We start from the raw sequence: 20,388 nt of genomic DNA, 5'->3' as shown, positions 1-20,388 counted from the left end.
ACTAATCCAGAATAAACAACACAAAACCCTTGTTTTTCTGCTATAAAGTGAATCCACCAAGCGCCCACGGCCATGAAATTCTAATGTAAAAGCACTAAAATCCTCAAACCACATAATGTTAGCGTGTTGGCATTAGTACGACGGAGCCATAAACTTTGCAAGTGCTGCTATTAAAACCAAGGAAAAGTAAAATGTCAACTGCATGACAATCCAGCCACTAGCCATTAGGGTACATGGGCTTGAAAACCCTGACTATCTGTGTAAAATATTGTGCTTATCCTTCGTGTAGACGTTGAGATATTTCACAAATTAGTCTGATCCAGTGATGTTTTAGTTATTACCTGAACTGGTGGATGTGGTTTGTTGCACTTAAAACCAGTATCCTCTGTGCAAAGTGATGTATAATTTCATGGTTAGTGGGGATATGCTGGAGGAAACTCAAATGCCTATTGTCTATCGCCTTGGTAGCGTGACTCCACAACCCAACAAATCAGCAGGTTTCTCCATTTTATTATTTGCCAGGGCTAAAATGGAGCACACCTGTGTTTTGAGAAGAAGACTCAAACTCGACGAGACGAGTGCGAGCGGCGCCTGTGCATTCCAGTCCAATAAGGGAGGCCGGGCACCGTGGTGAGCTCGGATCACGGGAGCAGGACCTCCACGCAGACATGTGAGAAACATCACAAGGCGGACTGCGTCGCTCCCAGGGAAGGGCCTTTTGCTTGTCAGCGGGGTCCGAATTGCGCGGGCGGTGAGAATTGAAACACGGCAGCCATATGCGCACACCGTGCTACTCCTTCCATATGGGAATATTTACATGCCTTCTTTGTTGTTCAAGGATCAAAGCAGAGGAGATCCATCTGAGTTGATTTTATGACACATTTTAGCAAATCTGCAAGGAGAGGGGGGTGGCTTTAAATGCCTTGTAAAAGCAAGACCACCCCACTCATCCTGCCGTCCCACGTGAATACAAAGACTCAGATGTGTTTTTCAAAGGTGCGGAATAATAAATAAACTACACCAAGAGTTGCTGCCCCCCAAAAAAGCAGAACGCCGTCAATTTATTGTGGAAAAAAGAAGCAACATCGGGAAGAAAAGTCTATTCTGGCACATTTTTTTTTATATTACAAAAAAGGAGGAAAAGGCTACAAATCTTCGATAATTTATACAAATACAACAACTTTCAAAAATAAATTTTAATTTAGTAAACGCTCCGTGAACAAGATTCTGCAATAGCCCACCGCTTGAGATCCCTGAGCAGAGACACAGAGTTATTCATTTCTTCTTTTAAATCTTTTACACCTTCGCTCAAGCAATAACAATTCTCAGTGTTTCTTCATAAACACTTTATATTTATATATATATATATTTATATACATGAGACATTAGCACGTTTTTGAATGTGGGGTGAGTGATATACGGGGGCGAGGAGTGAACTGTGACTATCTTAACATTTCGATGACCATAGCAGTGAAGTAGAACAGTGTTGGCAGACTTATGACTGCCACTAGTGACATGTACTGTACGTTCAAAACCGTCTCTGCGTTCTCCTGCTGTGGACCACGTAACTGTATTTGAAGATTTTACTTCCTTCTAACCGATTTCCTTTCGCTTTACATGTATAAACACAGTTCCAGCTGGTTCTGCTGCTTGGTAACACAGAGCAATAACAATGTAATAAACTAAGGACACAGAAAGTTGAGGAGGTTTCGTGGCAGATAACAACAACAAAAAAACATTTATGAAATACTGTACATGTTCTCGCTTCCCGGGGGAAGGTGCTGTTTCGCTTACTGTGTGCTGACAACAATAAAAACAAAGGAAAACAGATGTTAACTACGCAGTATATGTACAAGTGAGACCTGGAGACTGGAAATATATGAAGTTATATTGAAACAATCCAATCCTGCTCAGTAACTGAGCTTCCACTTACTTACTTTTTCTTTTTGTTTTTTTGCTGCATGGTTTTCTTAATTCTATACACAATGCAGGTATATATTAGGATTCATTTATACAAACACTTTATTCCAACGTAAAGGCATTAAAACATTTCCCTACAAACGTCCCATGGCTGTGCACCGTTCTGAGATGGAAAGGAAAGGTGTGCATCAGCATAGCTTGTTTTTTTTTATATATATATATTTGGTTAGAAGAAGTCCTTCACTTGTTTCAACTCCGCACACGCACTCCACTATAAGAGCTTGAGGTGTGTGGGATGGCTGTATACTCAAAACTAAAGTATCTGCCTCTTCCATGGGAAGTTATCTTAATATTTCTATATATAGCTTCGTACTGTTGGTGACAAATGGCGACTTCGTGACCAGTGCAGAACAAGAAGAAGCGATAAAAGTAAAAAACAAACAAAAAAAATTCCACCTGTATGCTACACAATGTGAAGTTTTCCCACCTTTTTGAGTATTTCCAGCCAACGCATGCAACTGTGGAGGCTACTGTTGCGCAGCAAATGTAATCCCTTTTTCGAATTTTCTCTGGATATTAGGACATCTCTGCAACGATGAAGCTCATTTCTACATTCCCACTGAGATAGTAAAACGATACACAGGCTGGAGATTAAAGTGATATAAACTTAATTTGCATGATTAATTTGGAGATTTTTGGATGCTTCTTCTCTTCATATTACCCTATTATTCTTCATTATCAAGATAGAACATCTGGTCAAAACGAGAACTTCATTAAATGGTGGTGGAAAATCCCCTCCGTGCAGTACTCTGAGACTCCTTTATATTTTATCTTGCACTGCTTGGGGACGCATTTTACCCTTTTGAACACAGTTGCGTATTTAGAGAACGTAATTAATCGCAAATGTTGAGGGATGTACCTACGCTCTCACTTCAAGTCCAAGTGCTCTCGTTGTAAAGGAAGAAAAAAAAAAAATAAAATAAAAATAAACATGGATTCTATGAGCACACAATTTCTGAGTCCAAATACCACGCAGTGCTTGCCAAACTCTGAGCAATGCTTCTGAAGAAAAGCTGCTGGCCTGAGGTGTATGCAGAGCTCGGGAGTCATTAGGAGGGCTGCGCGGCACAGTCACGGCCTCTCTAAGCAAACATCCTCCCTGAGTCTCCTCCACCTCTCCTGGAAGGGAAGAGGAGAGCGGATGAGGAACGCGTAGGCTGCCCTTTCCCTGGGTCTGGTGCGCACATGGCAGGTAGGCGGGCTGGGTGAAAGTCAGGGGCTCATGGTCCTCAGGCCCTGCTTCTCCATGATGTTCCACAGCTTACGCAAGTTCGACTGAGTGATGGTGTCGTCCGGTTTCAGCTGAAGCGCTCGGAGGTAATTGGCCTCGGCTTCTTGCAGTTTCCCGTTGAGGTGGAGGATCGCCCCGAGGTTCATCAAGGCTGCGGGGTACTGCAACCAAAAGAAAAATTGTAAGGACACTGTAGGACATGAGAAGAACTAGCTTAAAGGCGGTCATATACATAAATAAACTCATAGCATGCTACTGAGAAGTAGGTAGAGTAAACACAATGACTCAGCCTCCTGGGACAAGCAAGAGTGAGCTGAAGTACACAATATATTATTTAATAACCAAGAAAATGGACTGTTAAGACACATATAAGTAACATCTAGGAGCTGATGACTAATGCAAATGACTGTAGTTACAGTGGCATGGTGGTTGGCACTGATGCCTCACGCCTAGAAGGTTCTGGGTTTGAATCCATCGGCCTTTCTGAGTGGAGTTTGCACACAGAAGGTGTGATCGTAGTTTCTCTCTCCATGTTAGACCTGTCCAGGGTGTACCCCGCCTCTGTATAGCCCAGTGACAGCTGCGATAGGCCGGGATAAGCTCCAGCTGTAACCAATGAACGAAATTTGACCAGAACATTTCATATCATTGGGCCACCCAACAAACAACAAACAAAAAGCGGATGACCAACTGCGGTCGCAACAGAACTCTCTGGTCATGACATGCATGCTATTGGCTCTTGTTGGTCAGATCACCCAGACTGTGTTTGGAGTTTGGTAACCAAGCCACTTTCCCTCAGCGCCCCCGTGTCTTGTCTGTGTCCATAGATGTCAAAGGCAGCAGTCGCCACTTTGAAGTCACTCTAGACGAATACACTGTTTATTCCCGCTGGTGCCAAGGGGCAAAATCATCATCAGCAGCGCAACGGGTGAGTCATGAGGACGTAAGTATGGGAAATGTGTCTGCGGCGCAATCACAGCAAGGCGGACGGAGTATCCAGGCCAAAGGGAGCGGCCACATCTGATCACCATTTAAGCTCGAAATGTGGAAAGGATGTCTAAGCCCATAGAGGAGCTACTGTTCTACTGCACAGGACTATTGTAACTTCGGTAATTGCGATTCCTGGGAAACAAGGCAGGTTCAAATAAAACAACCTGAGTAAAATGGCACATCTTGTCTCGTTACTGCCGTGTTTGCGACTCTTTCCTGTAATTATCGCTCCATACATCATTGTCGCTTGGATGTGGCACTTGATTATAGCGCCTCGACATTTACGGATGAGCCGTACCTCGTGCCAAGAATTTCTTTTTCTGTGAAGTAATCAAGGGTCATTTTGGAAGCATGGGAGAAAATTGCTCCATAAATGTAAAGAGATATCGGTGGAATGCACGAGACACATGTGCATATGCATACGTGTAGAAACTATGAAGATCTAATTCGGTTTTCGGAACGTGATGGCCAGCAACCCGCAATTGGCTATTTGAACCTATCTATTAAAGCGAGTCTGAAGGTGAAGTTCTCCTAACACTACAGAGAGGTTACCAAACACTCTCAGATCGTACAACCATTCATCTTACTTTGTCCACGCTGTAGGTGCCTCCCTTTTGCTGGACTGTTCCACCCGTGTCTAGCACAAAACTTTCAAAACATGAACAGTGTTTTTCCAGTGTCAAGGTAGGATGAGTGATGCTCCCTGCATGAGAGGTTGGATGGGAACAATATGTCCGACAGTGGCGCCTTTCACATAGGCAGAGATGTTGGTGAATAAATACATTTAAAAAAATTAATAATAATTGTTGAATAATCCCGTTGTTCCTTTGCACGGGAGACATTTTTTCCGAGCACAAAACATACAACGAATGCTTTGCCCAAACTAAAAGCTGGCACGACCGCCACGTCTACTCTTTCTCACACACTCCTAATGTGCATCATTAAAGTTTCGATTTTAAAGCATCAAATTTACTCTCTGCCTATGGTGCAATTACATTAATAAACTAAGCAAAATCCATTTTTATTTTCTCTCTGTGTTTCACAGGCAGCCAGGCTTCTTCATTTTAATGCCTGGGGTAATTCAGAGGCTGTTTGCGCTGTAAATTACCTTCTGAGGTTTCTGAGGGTCAAACCACAAAATAACACAGGGGGATCATTTTGGAAGTAGAATTTTACTAGTCTGAAAATTGCTAGCCAAAATATAATTGTTTATACATATGGACGCAGTTGAAGGTGACAGTGGCGGGACCACACGTAAATGCTGCATCCAGAATTGGTAGGTGTCAATTAGGCGTATATTGGAAAATGGGCTTTAGTGCCATTTTATGGAGTTGGTGGGGATTGGGAAGTGGCTCGGCCTGCTTCTGAGGGGCCAGTGAGTTCACGGTGTAATTTAGCCCTGAGTAAAACTGTTTTTGGAGTCACTGAGAAGGAGAGGGGGAATACGATACCCGGATATGCTTCTTGATATGGCTCGATATGGCTGGAACCTATCCCAGTTGTCATTGGGAGAAAGGCGGGGTACACCTTGGACAGGTCGCCAGTCTATCGCAGGGCTAACACAGAGACTGGGGCCTTTCTGTGTGGAGTTTGCATGTTCTCCTTGCGTCTGAGTGGGTTCTCTCCGGGTACTCCGGCTTCCTCCCACCGTCCAAAGACATGCCCGGTGATTCCAAATTGGCCGTAGGAGTGTGAGTGGTTGTGTGTCTCTTTTTGTTAGCCCTGTGATAGACTGGCGACCTGTACCCCGCCTCTCGCCCGATGACAGCTGGGATAGGCTGCAACCCTTCACAGGACAAGCAGCTACAGATGATGAACGAGTGAAATAAAAGAGGGAAAATGCATGACAGGCAGGAGTCAACACGCTTGTGTACGCACTTTCTTTGAACCAACAGGAATACTATAGATACCGATGATTGGCGGGAACATCAAACACTGAGCGGACTTCTGGGTTTAAACAAAATGTAAAAAAAATCAACTGACTCACGGTTTTCTTCTCAGCATAGGTTCAAAAGATCATTCTGTTCGCTCATGCAGCACTTATCTATTCCTGAGGTTGGTTTCCTTATCCGAGTCTCGCCTACAGGCTCAAACTGTATTACAAGCCCCCCCTTTACTTTATATATCTAAGTCTTTTGTGATTTATTCCCCAAACTCCTGCACTTCTCAAAAACTCTTGTTTTTTTCTCATTTCCTGCTGCTCTGCAACCTTTCTGCCTCCTAACCCTTGCCAAAACTGGCATGCAGGAGCAGAGGCATAGCCAGATGCGGCGCATTTTTAGCCTAGGCTGCTAAGCAACACATGCCCTCAGGCCGTGTGTGTTCAATGTAAAGCCAGGTTGGAGAATGACCCCGCTGTAATTACTTCAGATGGCGAAGAATATCTACGCAAAATATAGGAAACTTTCAAAGGACGCCATTGGTTGCAGAGAGCAACCGATGCTAAGCAAGCATCCGAAAGGATTTAGCTTGTCTAGATAGAGGGAATTGCAGGGCTAAGGGACTAAATCCCTTGAATGGAGGGAATTGTCTTCTCTCACTCAGAACGAGCAGACATATGTGCTTAATATAAAACACCAGTGCCTTTGGAGAATGGAGAGTCAGGCTGCAGTAAAGCATGAAATGACAAATGAAGATGGACAGGGTACACGGCTTAAGTCAAGACGCACAGGAAAGAACAAAGGATAATGGCAAAGAAGACGGATGAAGATGCTAAATTATAATTGAGCCTCAGCTGCAAGCAATAGAAACGGCAAACTATATCCAAACTAAGGTGACCGACAGGGGCAAAAAAAAGTGCCGCTGTGTTCGGATGTTGACATCGAACATGTATGTTAGTACAAGTAGCTCAAACGTGGCGTAAAAGTGTTTTAAAGGGTATGAAAGCCCCCTGTTAACTCTTAATTTTACTGTAGGTGTGAATGTGTTTGCTCCTTGAGGGTTTTATTAAGAAAAGTGGATGTGTGGGACTCAATGATGAAGTTGCAAACACAGAAAGAGTGGAATCAGAACAAAAAGGAGTCTGTATTTAGACGGGAAACATTCCCACACTTCACCTTAAGCACCACGTCTTGAGTATTTAAACCGGACCAACTGGGAAAAAAAAAAAGATTTCTCAAACCTTCCATCTGGGTTTAATTGTTAAAAATACACAAGGCTTTGGCAGAAGTTGAACGCTGATGCTGATTTCATGGCTTCTGTAGATATCTAAAATTTTATCCCACCAGATTTCGTTGGTCTCCTCTGTTACTCTTTGTGTACTTTGTAGTTTTATGTGCTGGCAAAACCAACCACTCTATTGTCTGTATTTCGCCGTCCAGAGACACGTTTGATGGTTAATCCTGAGCTGATTTCTTCTAATCAAGACACAGGAACAAACACGGCGACCACATGCCAAACATACTCTGCCCCCTCGGTGGCTCTCACTTAAACAGCTCGACCCGTCCCGGCGGATCTCTGGAGCCCATTCATTTCCAAGATGTCGTAGTCTCCTGACTAAGTGTTATTATCATTATTCTTTTCGATTCTGCTTACCCTGGCCCCCCCTTTGAAGTCGATGATGGATGTTGCACAAGCAAACCTCTGAGCTTAGTAAAAACCTAGCCCTCATTTTTTCCGAGCGGCGCTAACAATGCGCGCCGTTGTGAGAAAAGGCAGTCCGGGCAGCGGCGATATTGGAAAGCCACCCAGACTGTGATTGCACAGTGTCCATCAGAGTAAATAGCACTGGGGAAGATTAGCTAGACGTGGTTTTACTCACATTGGGTCTCAGGCTCGCTGCTTGTCCGTAATACTTCTCGGCTGCCTCATTTAGGCTGGCTTGTCTGCAAGGGGAAAACAGGGAGAGAGAGGCGATCATTACTCATTTTTATTGCTCCTGGCTTCGGATGAGGCCTTGAACCCTGTGTGTTTACTGGTGCTCAAGGGTCAGTGAGAAAATAACATGAGGGAGCAGCGTGAGGGATGAGGAAAAAAAAAAGCCAATCCAAACGCCCATAGGTTTGTCGTTCGATAGCATCTTTTTACTCGATAACATCTGCGGGGAGCGGAGCATAGCAAGGACTTTTTAATTAAACCTCGAGGTCAGGACAGTTGGTTTAATGGATGCTTGAAGAAAACTTATTAAGAAACCGAAGCCGATCAGAAATATTCACGGTACATTTATGCTTCAAGGTAGCAGACTGCGGTTTTCCATTCTGGACGGAGTCTCAAGAGTGAGGATGCACAAACGCTATGAAAACAAAAAAAAAAGCACGGCACGCTGTGACAAAAAGAATTTTTGGGCAGATGGCTTGTCGGCATGAGTCCCTGGAACCAGAAATACACCCCCCACCCCTCCCCTGAGTACATAAAACCTGCAGTCAAGACGTGAATGTCCTATATTATGCGTTTTATCTTCCTTCATAATCCACTGCTCTGCCTTCTGTTATAAACAACCCTGTGTATGCTCTGTCACAAAACACTTCCTGCTATTAATACTCCGGTCCTGCAGAAAGCCCCTTTATGATCCACAGCTGCATGCTTCTCGCTGATGGTAACAATTGTCTAATTGCAAACAATTTAACTTTGACAAAGTCAAGGGCAGAGTCAACGGCGGCTTGGCTGTGGAGCCCCTTAAAGTCGGAATGATCAAAGGGGCCGAGGCCTTAGGAACCAGAGCTTCATTTAGGCTGTCGGGGTTTATTAAGAGATCATCATCTGCGCGATTCCAGATAAAAATCAAAGTGACCTCAAAGTACACACATAGTATTTATGTTTCGTAAAGACGCTCGTGTGACATCTAAATGCTTAATTCTTCAGAGTGGTGAATTTATATATACTTTTCTTAGTTAAAAATAACATTAAATGAAGACTCTGGGAATAAACATGTTAATTTTAGCTGGGTTTTAATTAAAAAGCAATAGAAACGGGGACTTTTAAGTCGAGCAAGAGTCGTGAGGCAAATGGTGATGAATTACTGCCAGAATCAAATATGCCACATGTCTCATTAATGCCCCGCTTGGAGCTCAGAGAGGCTGCGAGCTAAAATGCTAAGATCAGCTGCAAAGACAGTTCTAACTGTTTAGAGTATAGGTTTGCCATGTTTGACGTCTTAGTTTAACGTGCTTATACTTGCTAAACAGAGAGGACTCAAGAGGCTGATGGAAATGACATGAAATATGCAGGTGCTCTGCCATAAATTAAAAATACTGTATAAATAAAGTCTAACCTGATGATGGAACCAGATGGCACGTAAATACGTCGTCATTAAATCTGATCCTGAATGGGCAAGAAATGTGTGAACCATATTTAATTGAAATCCACCTAATAGCTGTTTAGACATGTGAATCTCACGTCGGTGCCAGAGGAAAACTTGAACCGCTAGAATGATTCAACCTCTCGAGGCGACGAACGCAGACGTTTCCACAGTCGTAAATGATCACGCTGTATGTACTTTACATTTCAGCAGTGATCCAAACTGGAGTTTCTGAATTTGTCATGGGATAATAAATATGGGCTTCGCATCCCGCCACAATCATACGTTTGTCCGCCAGCATGATATTTTAAAAAAGAGAAGAAATACGCACAAACCTAATTCTATTATGCCATTATCACATTTATAAACACATTATCAGAGGAGAACTGGACCTCCTGGAGCTGTCCGACTGCGGGCTGCTGAAGACGGCGGAGGCCAGCTTTGCAAACCACTGTCTTGGTTCAAACCCCAGCAGGACGAGTCAGAGTGAAACTAGCAGCCAAGGAACAAAGAGGGAGTGATGAGAAAATGGGGCCTAAATGAATTTAAAAAACAACAAAAAAAAAAAACCAACAACCCCCCTGGAGAAAGCAAAAGCTCTTGGCTGTATTTCAAATCAGCAACCAGACCACTGATCTCCCCGCCTCGTTGTCTAGTTGATGTAGTTTATTAGCCCCGGACGAGCACAAATCACGATGACGGATTCCTCTTGCGGGTGTGACGTCGCTGGACACTAATGATCAAATGAGTATTTTCGAGCCCAGAATTGCATTTTGTTCGAGCGAGAGCCTCTGAGTTACAATGCTACACTGAACACGGACGTGCCCCCTGAGGGCCGCACTGCATGTGCAGCACACCCTAACGCAGTTTGTTAGCATTTTCTCTTTATTACCATTATAGGATTATCAATTCAAATCCATACCCTTGCAGGCTAATGTGCACAAATTGGCATCCCTAATGTCATGACATGCTTGTAATATACAAAATATTCTTTCAGATATTTCAGATATCATTATCATATAAGGCATATGGCTTAGACGGGTATTTATGAGATAAAGTATGAGTGCAAAACCTGCTTGTGTGTGTTTTATAATGTTTCCTTTTCCCTCTGGCTGTATGTGGACGTCGTACTTTATGACTCCGCTGTGTTGTTTTTTTTGTTTTACTTTCACAGGGATTTGCCGTATTAAATGGAAATACAAGAACATAGCTATTGGCCTTACTAGTAGCCAATGTTTCCTGTCCTACATTCACACCATAAACAAGAGCTGGTTTAAAAAAAAAAAAGGAAGGAACTGTTCAAAGGAGGCAGGGGGAAATTATTTAGTTTGGAAGCAAAGTGCTCAAAAACCCAAATACCCAAGAGGGTAATAAATGGCATTTCCAAATTTGAGAGCCCCTGCTCTTCCTTTTAATCCTCTTTCTTTCCCCCGTGTAGATTCACTTGTGTCCCCACCGACCGAGGGCTCTTCCACGTCTGCGTCCAAGACAAACACATAAAGAACATGAGCTGTGGAAGAGCGGGACCCCATGCCAAGCAGGCGGAGATGAGTTCAACCCAAGCACCGCTTGAAACACTCTTAAGCTGCCGGAGGTCTGACCCTGGAAGCGGCTCTCTATCCTGAAATCTGTTGGTGTAGGGAGCCCGTGCATGCTTAGATTCTTAGAGGAAGAGCTATGCTAAGCTGTGCTGCAGCTGGGTAGAAAAAGCCTTGCAGCACTATTTTAGTCTCGGGTAAAGCACTTAGAGAAACTAGCAATCTTCGGTGAGTCAAGACAAGTGTTCGTCTTAGAGGTTAACTTTTTATTTCAGCAGGCGGTTGTAATTTTAACAAGCCCCGAGTTAACAATGACAAGTTTAAACAAGAAAATCTCCGCACTGATTTCCACTGTCTCATGTAATTTTGTCGATTTATTCAGCCAGTGTGGCGGCATTCAGAAAGTTGGCACACGGCTGTATTTACACATTTCTACTCATGGCTCGTGTTCACAAACACAACAGATTGTGGGATTTTCTGCTCAGACTCATCAGCTGAACTTTACGCTGATTTGGAAGCAGACTCCCGAGTTTGAGCCCGGGCCAGCAGTGGAAGAGTGAGATGGAGTGGGAGAGGTGCGGGGACTTTAAGAGACAGCATATGATGATATGTAGAGCTGAGCCGTGCGCTAAGACAAACTAGCAGTTCTTAGGGCTGGCGGTGCGGCGGGAGAAGAGGATTACAAAGCACGGCCAAGTAAATCACACAGGCTGAGGAGTAGCGTAAGCCTCTGGATAAACCGTGCAGACAGTGGACCTCCCTCTCTCACACACAGCCTCCTTTCTACTCGGCCATGGAAAACTGTGGCCCACCCATCTCATCTACACGGAATAAAATATGTCAAAAGCGCCTTTGTGCATGTGCAACGTCTCGGACCATGGAAATTATCAAACGTAAAACGGTTCTCCCAATCAGACACTTTACCTGAGCATGTGGGCTGCGCTGAAGACTACATCAAACTCCCCGCTGTCCAGGCGTGCAGCTTTCTTCGCCATCTCCGCTGCTTCCAGCAGCCGCGACTCTTCCAACAAAAACTGACCTGGCAGGGCAGAGGAGAACAGCACCACTGTTAAAACACCAAGGGATCCCCTCCGAGGCACAGAGGGATACATAGTCTAGGGCTGTTGCCTTTGGCCTAGGTAGAGGGACGGCCTAGTCTGCCTCTGTAAAAATATGGTGAAACACTAGACACGACTGAAACATACCATCTTTCTCTGGCCACATTTCAGGCTCATTTGTTCAGATTAGCTGACCTTGATAGATCTGTTTCTTTAAGATGAAAATATTTCTCACAGGAGGTTTGTGTCTTGGTGTGGCTGCCTTGCAGTAAAAAAAAACCAAAAACGTGGACCCGCCTAATGTGATGGGATTACGGAAGCCCGACAAGGCCATGAACCAAAGGGTGGACCCCATGGCAAGAGCCAGGTTTAGAGAGGAATTAATACCCTGTTGACTTTGGTTAGCTCCACCACTGTACCAGGATACTAAAGCCCGAGCATATTATTCTTAATAACTGCGGATGAAACTGTAGCCGCTGGTACGGGCCGAAGGTGAGAGGCCGAGTGAGTCTTCGGACCAGGACTGAGTGTAAACACCTCTGCAGATATGGAAAGTTTATGATACATCAAAGCGAAGACCTGGAGTGCCTATATATACATATAAAAATATTTTACAACTGTGATCTGTGTACATGAACTGGGTTAAATGTTAAATGCGTCATGTAACAGGCTGACATTTAGAGGGATACAGGAAAATCTAGGTCAAAACACAGAACTTAGCCAGGGATTTCACCAATTTAAATGCAAGGATTTCAATTAACAATAAAGAAACATAATAAAGAGATGTTTTAAGATTTTAATGCTATATAGACATGGTTAGATAAATGGATGGTTGATTTAAACTGTTGAGAAGTCCCAGTTCGTTAAATTTATTTCCTATAAAATGAGACAATTTACGTCCTTGCTATACTTCAGATGGTTCTAACTGAAACTCTATACAAGAAAATTAAACAGTGTCCTGCAGCACAACACTGATTTCAGTTTAGAGGTGCATATTTATTCCAACAGCCTGCAGTCAGATACAAAAAAAAAAAAAAAAAAAAGAACAACATGCTGTGACTGGCATTTTTGCAAATAGCCGGAAAGTAAAAATGAAAAGACAGCTTAAAAATACACAGTAAATCAACTAAAACTGGCCAGATTAATACAGGGCATTAAGTCATTTCAGTGCTTGGATTAAGGATTTTACTGCCGGTATAAGAATCTGCAAACTAAACCACAGCCCTGATCAGAAATGGGAACAGAATAATGGATGTTTGAGTCAAACTCAAGAGAAACCAGGGTTCATATTACAACACATGCATGCTTTATGTTTAATTACCAGTATATTGTTATTTCCTGTTTATGTACATGCTTCTCCTGGAAGGGCCCCCTTTCTTCAAGTGGATCGATCCAGTTCTTGTTATCATTAACTGATTCATTAACCTTTACAGATGACAACTCTGACATACTGTACCGGACTGGGCCACTGGTGCATTGATTGATTTAAATGTCACTTGCATCCCGGTGTAATAATAGTGAGCCGACCTATCAGCTGGTAAACGTCTCTTTTAGACAGGCCTGATTTGATTTTCCGGGAGTAAAATAGGAAAGTAATGAACTATATAGCTTTCTCATATGTAGTTACTATGACAGCAATTATATTAAAGAGGTAATCTTCATACTGTAGCGTGTGTGAGTCACATGGAGACGAAGGGAGGCAAACGCTGCAATCGTCACGTTCCATGTTTCCATCAAATAAAAGTGAACAATGTGAGGAAATCATCCTCTCTTCTCGTGACCCTCCACAAACCCTGTACAGACTGACATCAAGGATGTTTAGAGGACGGAGCGGCAGAAGGGTCAGCCAGCGCTGTTGTTCGAACAAGTCGTCAAGGTGCGTTAAGTTCCTGCCTTTGTGCACACGAGTGCGGCGTGTGCGTGTTAGACGGGGGAAAAAAACCCTTGATATGTGCAATTGGAAGGAAGAAATAAAAACCATGCTTACCATAATGCATGTAGCAGTTGCCTTTTGTGGGATCGAGCTGGATGGCCTTCAGGAAGTACCTCTCCGCTTCTGTTTTCTGCCCCTGAGGGATATGGATTAAACGCCGTGTCATTATTGTTTCAACTGCCCCTCAAAAGTACTCATTACAAAAACACCACACTCAGCTCAACAGCCCAAATGCCTTTGTGTATACCTAATGTCCTTCTCCCAACCACAGGCCTACTTTAACAATAAATCTTAATAAACAGACACGAAACATGTGGACCACGAGTGTTATTCTTTCAGGCTCGTGTGTCGTTCCGTCAAAGTACACACTGTCATGCTTGGCACAGCGGACCAGGCGGGGCAAAGGCTCCTTCATTACACTATTTTATCTGTGCAAATAACACTTCCAGAGCACAAACCGCAGATCGCCGGTGTGTGTGGCCTAAACCGCTGTGAGAGAATACAGCAAGCAGAGCATGGAAACGGGGCAGTGTAGCCGAAGGGTGGGAAGAAGAGAAGAGGAAAGCAAAAAGAAGTGCTCTTGTGAATTTCTTTTAAATTTTTATCTGTGTGTACAGAGTCGTCTCTGCCTTTAGAGATATGAAAGAATCCATGCTGGGAGGGTGAAAACAACAAGATGAGGAGGAAAAAAAAACATTGCAGCCCCGTGGACGTCAAGAGCTCCCGCAGGCCTTTTAGACTGTGACACGTAACCAATCACAGCTCAAACGGAACAGAGCAGCTGGCCAAAAGAAATGCCAGCTGGGACTTTGACACATCCCTGCGCTCGGTTGGGGACCAGATGCCATCTGATCAACAATTAACAATGTGCATTCATCAATAAAAGCTGATGCATTAATAATGCAACCCCTCAGTTTGCATTTTTTTTTTCATCTGAGAGATAATGCCCTTTCATGAATAATACATACTATTAAATTGGAGTTGTACAAGTCCAAAAGCATGAGAGATATAACAAGCTGAAGCATCTCTGCACAGATGAAGAGGACTACATAAAGACTGCACGAGCCAGTAAAAATAATGAATATGAGTGTAAAATGCAGCAAATTACTTCAGTTTAGTCAAACAGAAGAATGGGCTCATGACCACTCAGTGCACTAAGTCAAGCAACTAGTTTCAGTGAGATGTAGATTCAATAAATACGTAATTTTCCAGTGTAAATACCTGCGCGTGCTTTCCCTCGACGCTGCAGAAAATCAAGCCTGCGCTAAGTATATGTTTAATAGAGCCGACGGTGTCCAAGTAGCGACCGGTCTGAAAAGCATCATCTCTGTATATTTTTATACTCCTATTCACAGATTAGATGTAGGAACGTGTACATTTGAGGGCCAGCTGCTTTTATAATAAACAAGGCTTATGTGTGTTTGTCAAGGCTCATAATTAAGTTTTGACGCAGTGAAATTAGTTGCAGTTGTTAGTGGACGGAACATTTGGATTTTCACACATATACAGTGTATTAATGAAGCCCAGAGTGAGCTATGGGGCAGTTAGGAGCTAAAACAGGTAACAAGTAGCTCATTAGTGATTTTGGAAGAAATCCTATTACGGTTCTTATTTGTCTCTCGAGAGGCGATTTGTTACACTACTTATTCTATTACTTCACAGCTGAACCCGCTTAAAATGGCTCTTTCATCGTCCAATTTTGAGATTATAACTCATTTGTTCTACCTGCGTGCCTCCTTGAATAATCATAGAAAACTTAAACTGCAAAGATTTTTCTTTTATCTATCCCTTTTCTTTGTATGTTAAATCAAAGCCTCCAGCTAGAGCTGTAACATTCGCGAACGAACCGAGTCTATCGAACGGCTCTTTAAAACAAACGATAGGAACCGAGTCGCAGTTGTGAGACGTTCTTTTTTCTTGTCTTTTTTTTTTTATACAGATGCACACAGAAGGGGGAGGAGAGTTGATTTGAAATGGTTGACTGCTAACTAAAATTTCACACGGGATAAATAACGTATCTACCTAGAAACAATATTTTAGAGTAATTTAAACTCGGATATCCCACCAAATCCTACCCGATCGTTCCTCCCAGTCTTTATATTTCTCACATACATTCTGCATCTTAAAAACAAGCAAAAAAAAAAATAGAAATACACACACATATATATATATATATATATATATATATATATCAAAATGAGCCCATCTTTTGAATGGCTCTTTGAAACGAACGAATCCACAAGATTCGTCTCCCTTCAAAGAGCTGCAAATCCCATCTCTGCTTCTAACTGAATACAAGTTCACTACTTAGTAACTTCTAATCTAACCAACGCTTTTGAGGGAAAGAGATCACATTTTTCTGTATTCAGCCTTTGGTTTAAGGTTACAGAATATGCAGCACCTCTTCTGCATCCATTTGCGCCGTGTGTTGAAGGAAGATGTGCTTTGACCGGTGGGAAGAGGGGAAAAATGAAAGAATATAGCCAACTCATTACACATGCTTGGCAAGTCAGGCATGGAACGATGAGATAGCGTGAAAATGTGAAGCCTTAAATTTGTTGAGGTTTGCTCAAGGTGCAGTCTTAAAGACACTGGGAAGGGTCATGTCTCTGTCTTAGCTCTGTGAAAGGCTCTGGGGAGCTGTATTTTTGCAAAAAAGCAGTGCATTGAGCTTAATGCGTTTGTCAGCATGCTAACAGTTTAGCAGGTTAACACACGAACGTTTGATAAGTACAGCAGAGAAGTATTTGGTCGCATGTTTCACTTTGTCAAGTCTCAATGTGGACTCAATAAACAGGCTTGGCGTGCATTGAGAGAATCTGAAGTCAAGATGTGTCTTCTTAAACTGGAACTTATGTACTGGCAAAAAAATCTGAGCCACTAAATATGAAACACAGCCTGCTTGCTTGCCGTTACTCCCTGTGTACATTTCGTGACGTGGCAACTGAAAGCACCTCGAGGGCTGGAAAACAAAGGAATAAAAACAAGAAGTCAAACTAAGCACTTCTTATTCCAGTCAGCTCATTGTTTGAATACTATTTCCTTCCTTTTGTCAGACACATGCTGAGCTCATTCGCGCGTGCCTCACACCTCATATCTTCTGATAACATCAGATAAACTGCAGATGTAGCTCTGGCTCCGAGGACGCCGAGATTATAAATAAATTGTTAGTTATGGATCATATTAGTCGAGGAAACGACATGTGGATGACTGAATTTAATATTCCAATCGTGACAGCGGCCGCCTCTGATCCGCCGCGCACGTACGCCTCAAGATGTATCCTGCTCCTCTGGGGAATCAGCGGTGGTGTTTAGGGGTCAGTGCCGTACTGATCTGTGTGTTATTTTTTTCCCCTCGCCTCATCCTCAAATCACAGCGACTCTGCGCCTCAGCCACCATCTCAGCTCTTCCATCTACCTCACCTTTCGCTGACCCTGCCGCCAAGCCCTATCTTGCATCCTCTCCACCTCTCCCCGCAGGGATGTGAACCTCGGCGCCCCTGACAGCATCCGAAGTGTCTTCATCACTCACGGTTGTGCGACAGGGAGAGCAGCGGTAGCGGGATGATAGAAAGGTGGTGGGCAGGTCAGCTTCCTGCACTGCTTTTGATCACGCTTAAATGCTGTTGTCATCGGGGTGGAGGCCACAACAGGAAGAGCATACATTAAACGGTAGCCTGTATTCATATGTGCAAAGCTCCTGGCGCATTTCAATGAAATAAAAATCTTCCACATTCGTCCCATAACGGATAACAAGAACTTTTCCAAGTTCTCTTCTTTGACAACATTATTTGCCCTCAGAAGATCACAAAGGCTCAAATGCCTCTCTTCCATCCATCATGGTCAGAGATCTACAGAGATTTATCCCTGCAGGTCTGGACTCTACTTTCCTCCCCAATCAATAACACTTTCTTGAATAAAATGAGTTTCCCTTCACGGCCCACTGACTTCTTCCCCGACTCCACTTCACTTCGAGTCTTAACACTCTCCTCGAAAGAATTGTCTTATTCCCTAAGATGCTCCTTGCTGAAAGGATTTGGCTTCATTTAATTTTTTGACGTCCGGGGATTCGTGTCAGCTCATATGTGGTGCCAGCTGACAATCAGTGAGAGTGCAGAAAGAAAAAAAATCAATGGAGAATGGGGCTGGAGCTCCATTTAATTTAGACACACAATGATTTACCATCTTCACTGAGGATGCCCGATGTGCTGATAACACTGAGCTGCAGATTTATGACAATTCAAGATTCTGGGACGTACACTGAAAGCATTTGGAAGCAGTTTGCCTGGTTCATTCCAAAGGTAAAAATCTGCAAATCAACAACGTGCTAAAAGAGGCTTTATGCCAAAATGCTTTCTGGCTGAGTTCAGCAACTTCTGGCACATCAAACGGCGTAGCACCACAAACTGCGGTTTTTGCACTTCACTTTTTGTATGATTAAACAGCCAACATGTAATGTGTTAATTAGCTATCCTTAGCGGTGCTGGTAGATGGATTCTGTTACAACAGAGCCAAGCTATTTCTTTCCAATTCGTATTCTTAGCTAATCCGCTTTTGGCAGTAGCGCAGTATTTATCATGCAGATATTAAAGAGGTGTCTGACTCTCAAAGTTTATTTCCCAAAATGTCAATCTGTAGGTGTTTAGGGATTTAATGTGTGTTGATATAAAAAGGCGAAAATTCATTTATTTTGTTTTTAAATCTGGAAAAATACGTTTGCCAGCAAATTCCTCCACATATCAGTGGGAAAAATTCAGGAATCGCACAAATTTATAATTTAAGAATGACTATAAATTAAAAGAACTTGAAAAGGGCTCTGCTTCCATAAGGGAAATGAAAAGGGACAGTGCCAAGAGGAGTACAGGCTCTCCGTGGAAATCCAGATACCACCGATCCAGGCTTTTGAACACATTTACATCCTTTCATTAGGACCCAGACAGCGAAGAGACGAGGTGTCAGCTGAAGAGAAGGCCTCACCCTTCTTTTGACCTTCTGCACAGCTCTTCCTATGATTTATTTATTTCTCTTCCGACGGTCGTTTCTTTGGCTCTGACCGCTCTCCTCGATCGCCTCTATTCCGCACACGCCTATCTAGCTGCGATCTATAACGGACGACCCCGCCGCATGGCCCCCTCCTCGTAAACTCCAGGACTCTGGAAACTGCTTCTGCTCTTATCTCTGACCTGAAAAATGAGGGGCAGATCCAGTTTCTTTAAAGTGTTTTGAGATTTAATTTCCTCTGGGAAGCACTATAAACGTGACCACATGCATGAGGGTAAAGCATACTAAGCTGCTCTTTAAGACCGAGCAACAAATTACAAAAACGGGCAGCCATGAGGAAAGTTAACATGTAAGTTGAGTTCGCAGACCGACTGAAGCATCTTAAATCCTAAGCATCAGAAACACAGTGTGACCATCTTCTTTCACAATGCTCTCTGAAAGGTCTCCAATCTTATTCATCTCTCTCTTTCACCCGCGCACTATTGATTAACTGACTTCTGGAGAACATTACGGCCGTCATTAAAGAGGTGGAGCGCAAAGAGTAAGAGCTGGCGGAAATGGAAAAGAGTGTAATAAAAGAAAAGTGAAAAGGATAAATGGATAGCAGTGGGCGAGACTGATAAATAGCTCGGGGAAGCAAATGTGAGGAAAATGCTGATTTCTTTCTAACTGCATGCTCGTAAAGATGTCTTTCTAATAAAAAATAAATAAAAAAAACGGCTTTGCTCACACAAGCAGAGACAGAACAAGCCACAGTTCTATGTTCTATGGAAGCTGGTGATACGAAGCAGCAAATTGACAAAACGTGTTCCCAACTCAACAGCTGTGACGTGCTACATTTGTGATTTGATTGGTGGTGCGTCAGCCAATCAAATACGCTTGTTTCGCCAGTTAACTTTGAAACAGATGAGCACATCAGCAGCATCAACACATGCTTGAGCAACACTGCAACAGCAACTCGCCGACAGTTTCCCTAAAGCCGAAGAAGGCATTATGCCAAAAAAGTTGTCATAGGCAAAACAGAATCAGTTTATCTGTCATGTGGTGCCGAAAAGGAGCTTTCTTTAAAATTTATTAAAGGAAATCTGGATAAAGGATAGTGCTAAAAGGGGTGAATGTGTCTGAAATCCATAGACTGTAAATAAAGATGGACAGCGGAACAGCTCCTCAAAAGTGAAGCCAAGGCAAGTAGAGCTCCACCTGGTGGCTGGCTGCAGTATAGGTCATAAGCTCCACCCCCTCCATGTTAGTGGATGGGACTTGGGCCGAACTAAAACACCAAAATACACGTCTTTTTTTTTTTTTTCCAAGGATAGTTTTTCTCAGTTTACGTAGTTCATGTAATGCTAATGCGAGTTCAAGTGTCAGTTTTTCTGATAAGTTTTGTTTTAGTCAGTTATTTGATGCTATAGCAACCAGATG

The 20,388-nt window shown here is 43.2% G+C and overlaps 1 protein-coding gene across 1 annotated transcript in view; it reads right to left on the bottom strand.

Moving 5' to 3' along the window:
* Positions 1-1,027: 1,027 nt before the first annotated feature.
* The window catches only part of tmtc2b (transmembrane O-mannosyltransferase targeting cadherins 2b), a 97,589-nt gene continuing 78,228 nt past the window's right edge, over positions 1,028-20,388 (bottom strand). Inside the window, exons 9-12 of the mRNA XM_084555609.1 lie at positions 14,021-14,102; positions 11,900-12,014; positions 7,962-8,025; positions 1,028-3,372 (exon numbers count right to left, since the gene is read on the bottom strand). Coding sequence (XP_084411735.1) covers positions 3,193-3,372; positions 7,962-8,025; positions 11,900-12,014; positions 14,021-14,102 — 441 coding nt within the window. The 3' untranslated portion in view covers positions 1,028-3,192. The remainder of the gene's footprint in view (positions 3,373-7,961; positions 8,026-11,899; positions 12,015-14,020; positions 14,103-20,388) is intronic.

The sequence above is a fragment of the Chelon labrosus genome (genome assembly GCF_963514085.1).
Source record: "Chelon labrosus genome assembly, chromosome: 11".
In the NCBI taxonomy this organism is placed as follows: Eukaryota; Metazoa; Chordata; class Actinopteri; order Mugiliformes; family Mugilidae; genus Chelon; species Chelon labrosus.
The sequence above is the reverse complement of the archived record's forward strand: the minus strand, read 5'-3'. Positions and strand labels throughout refer to the sequence as shown.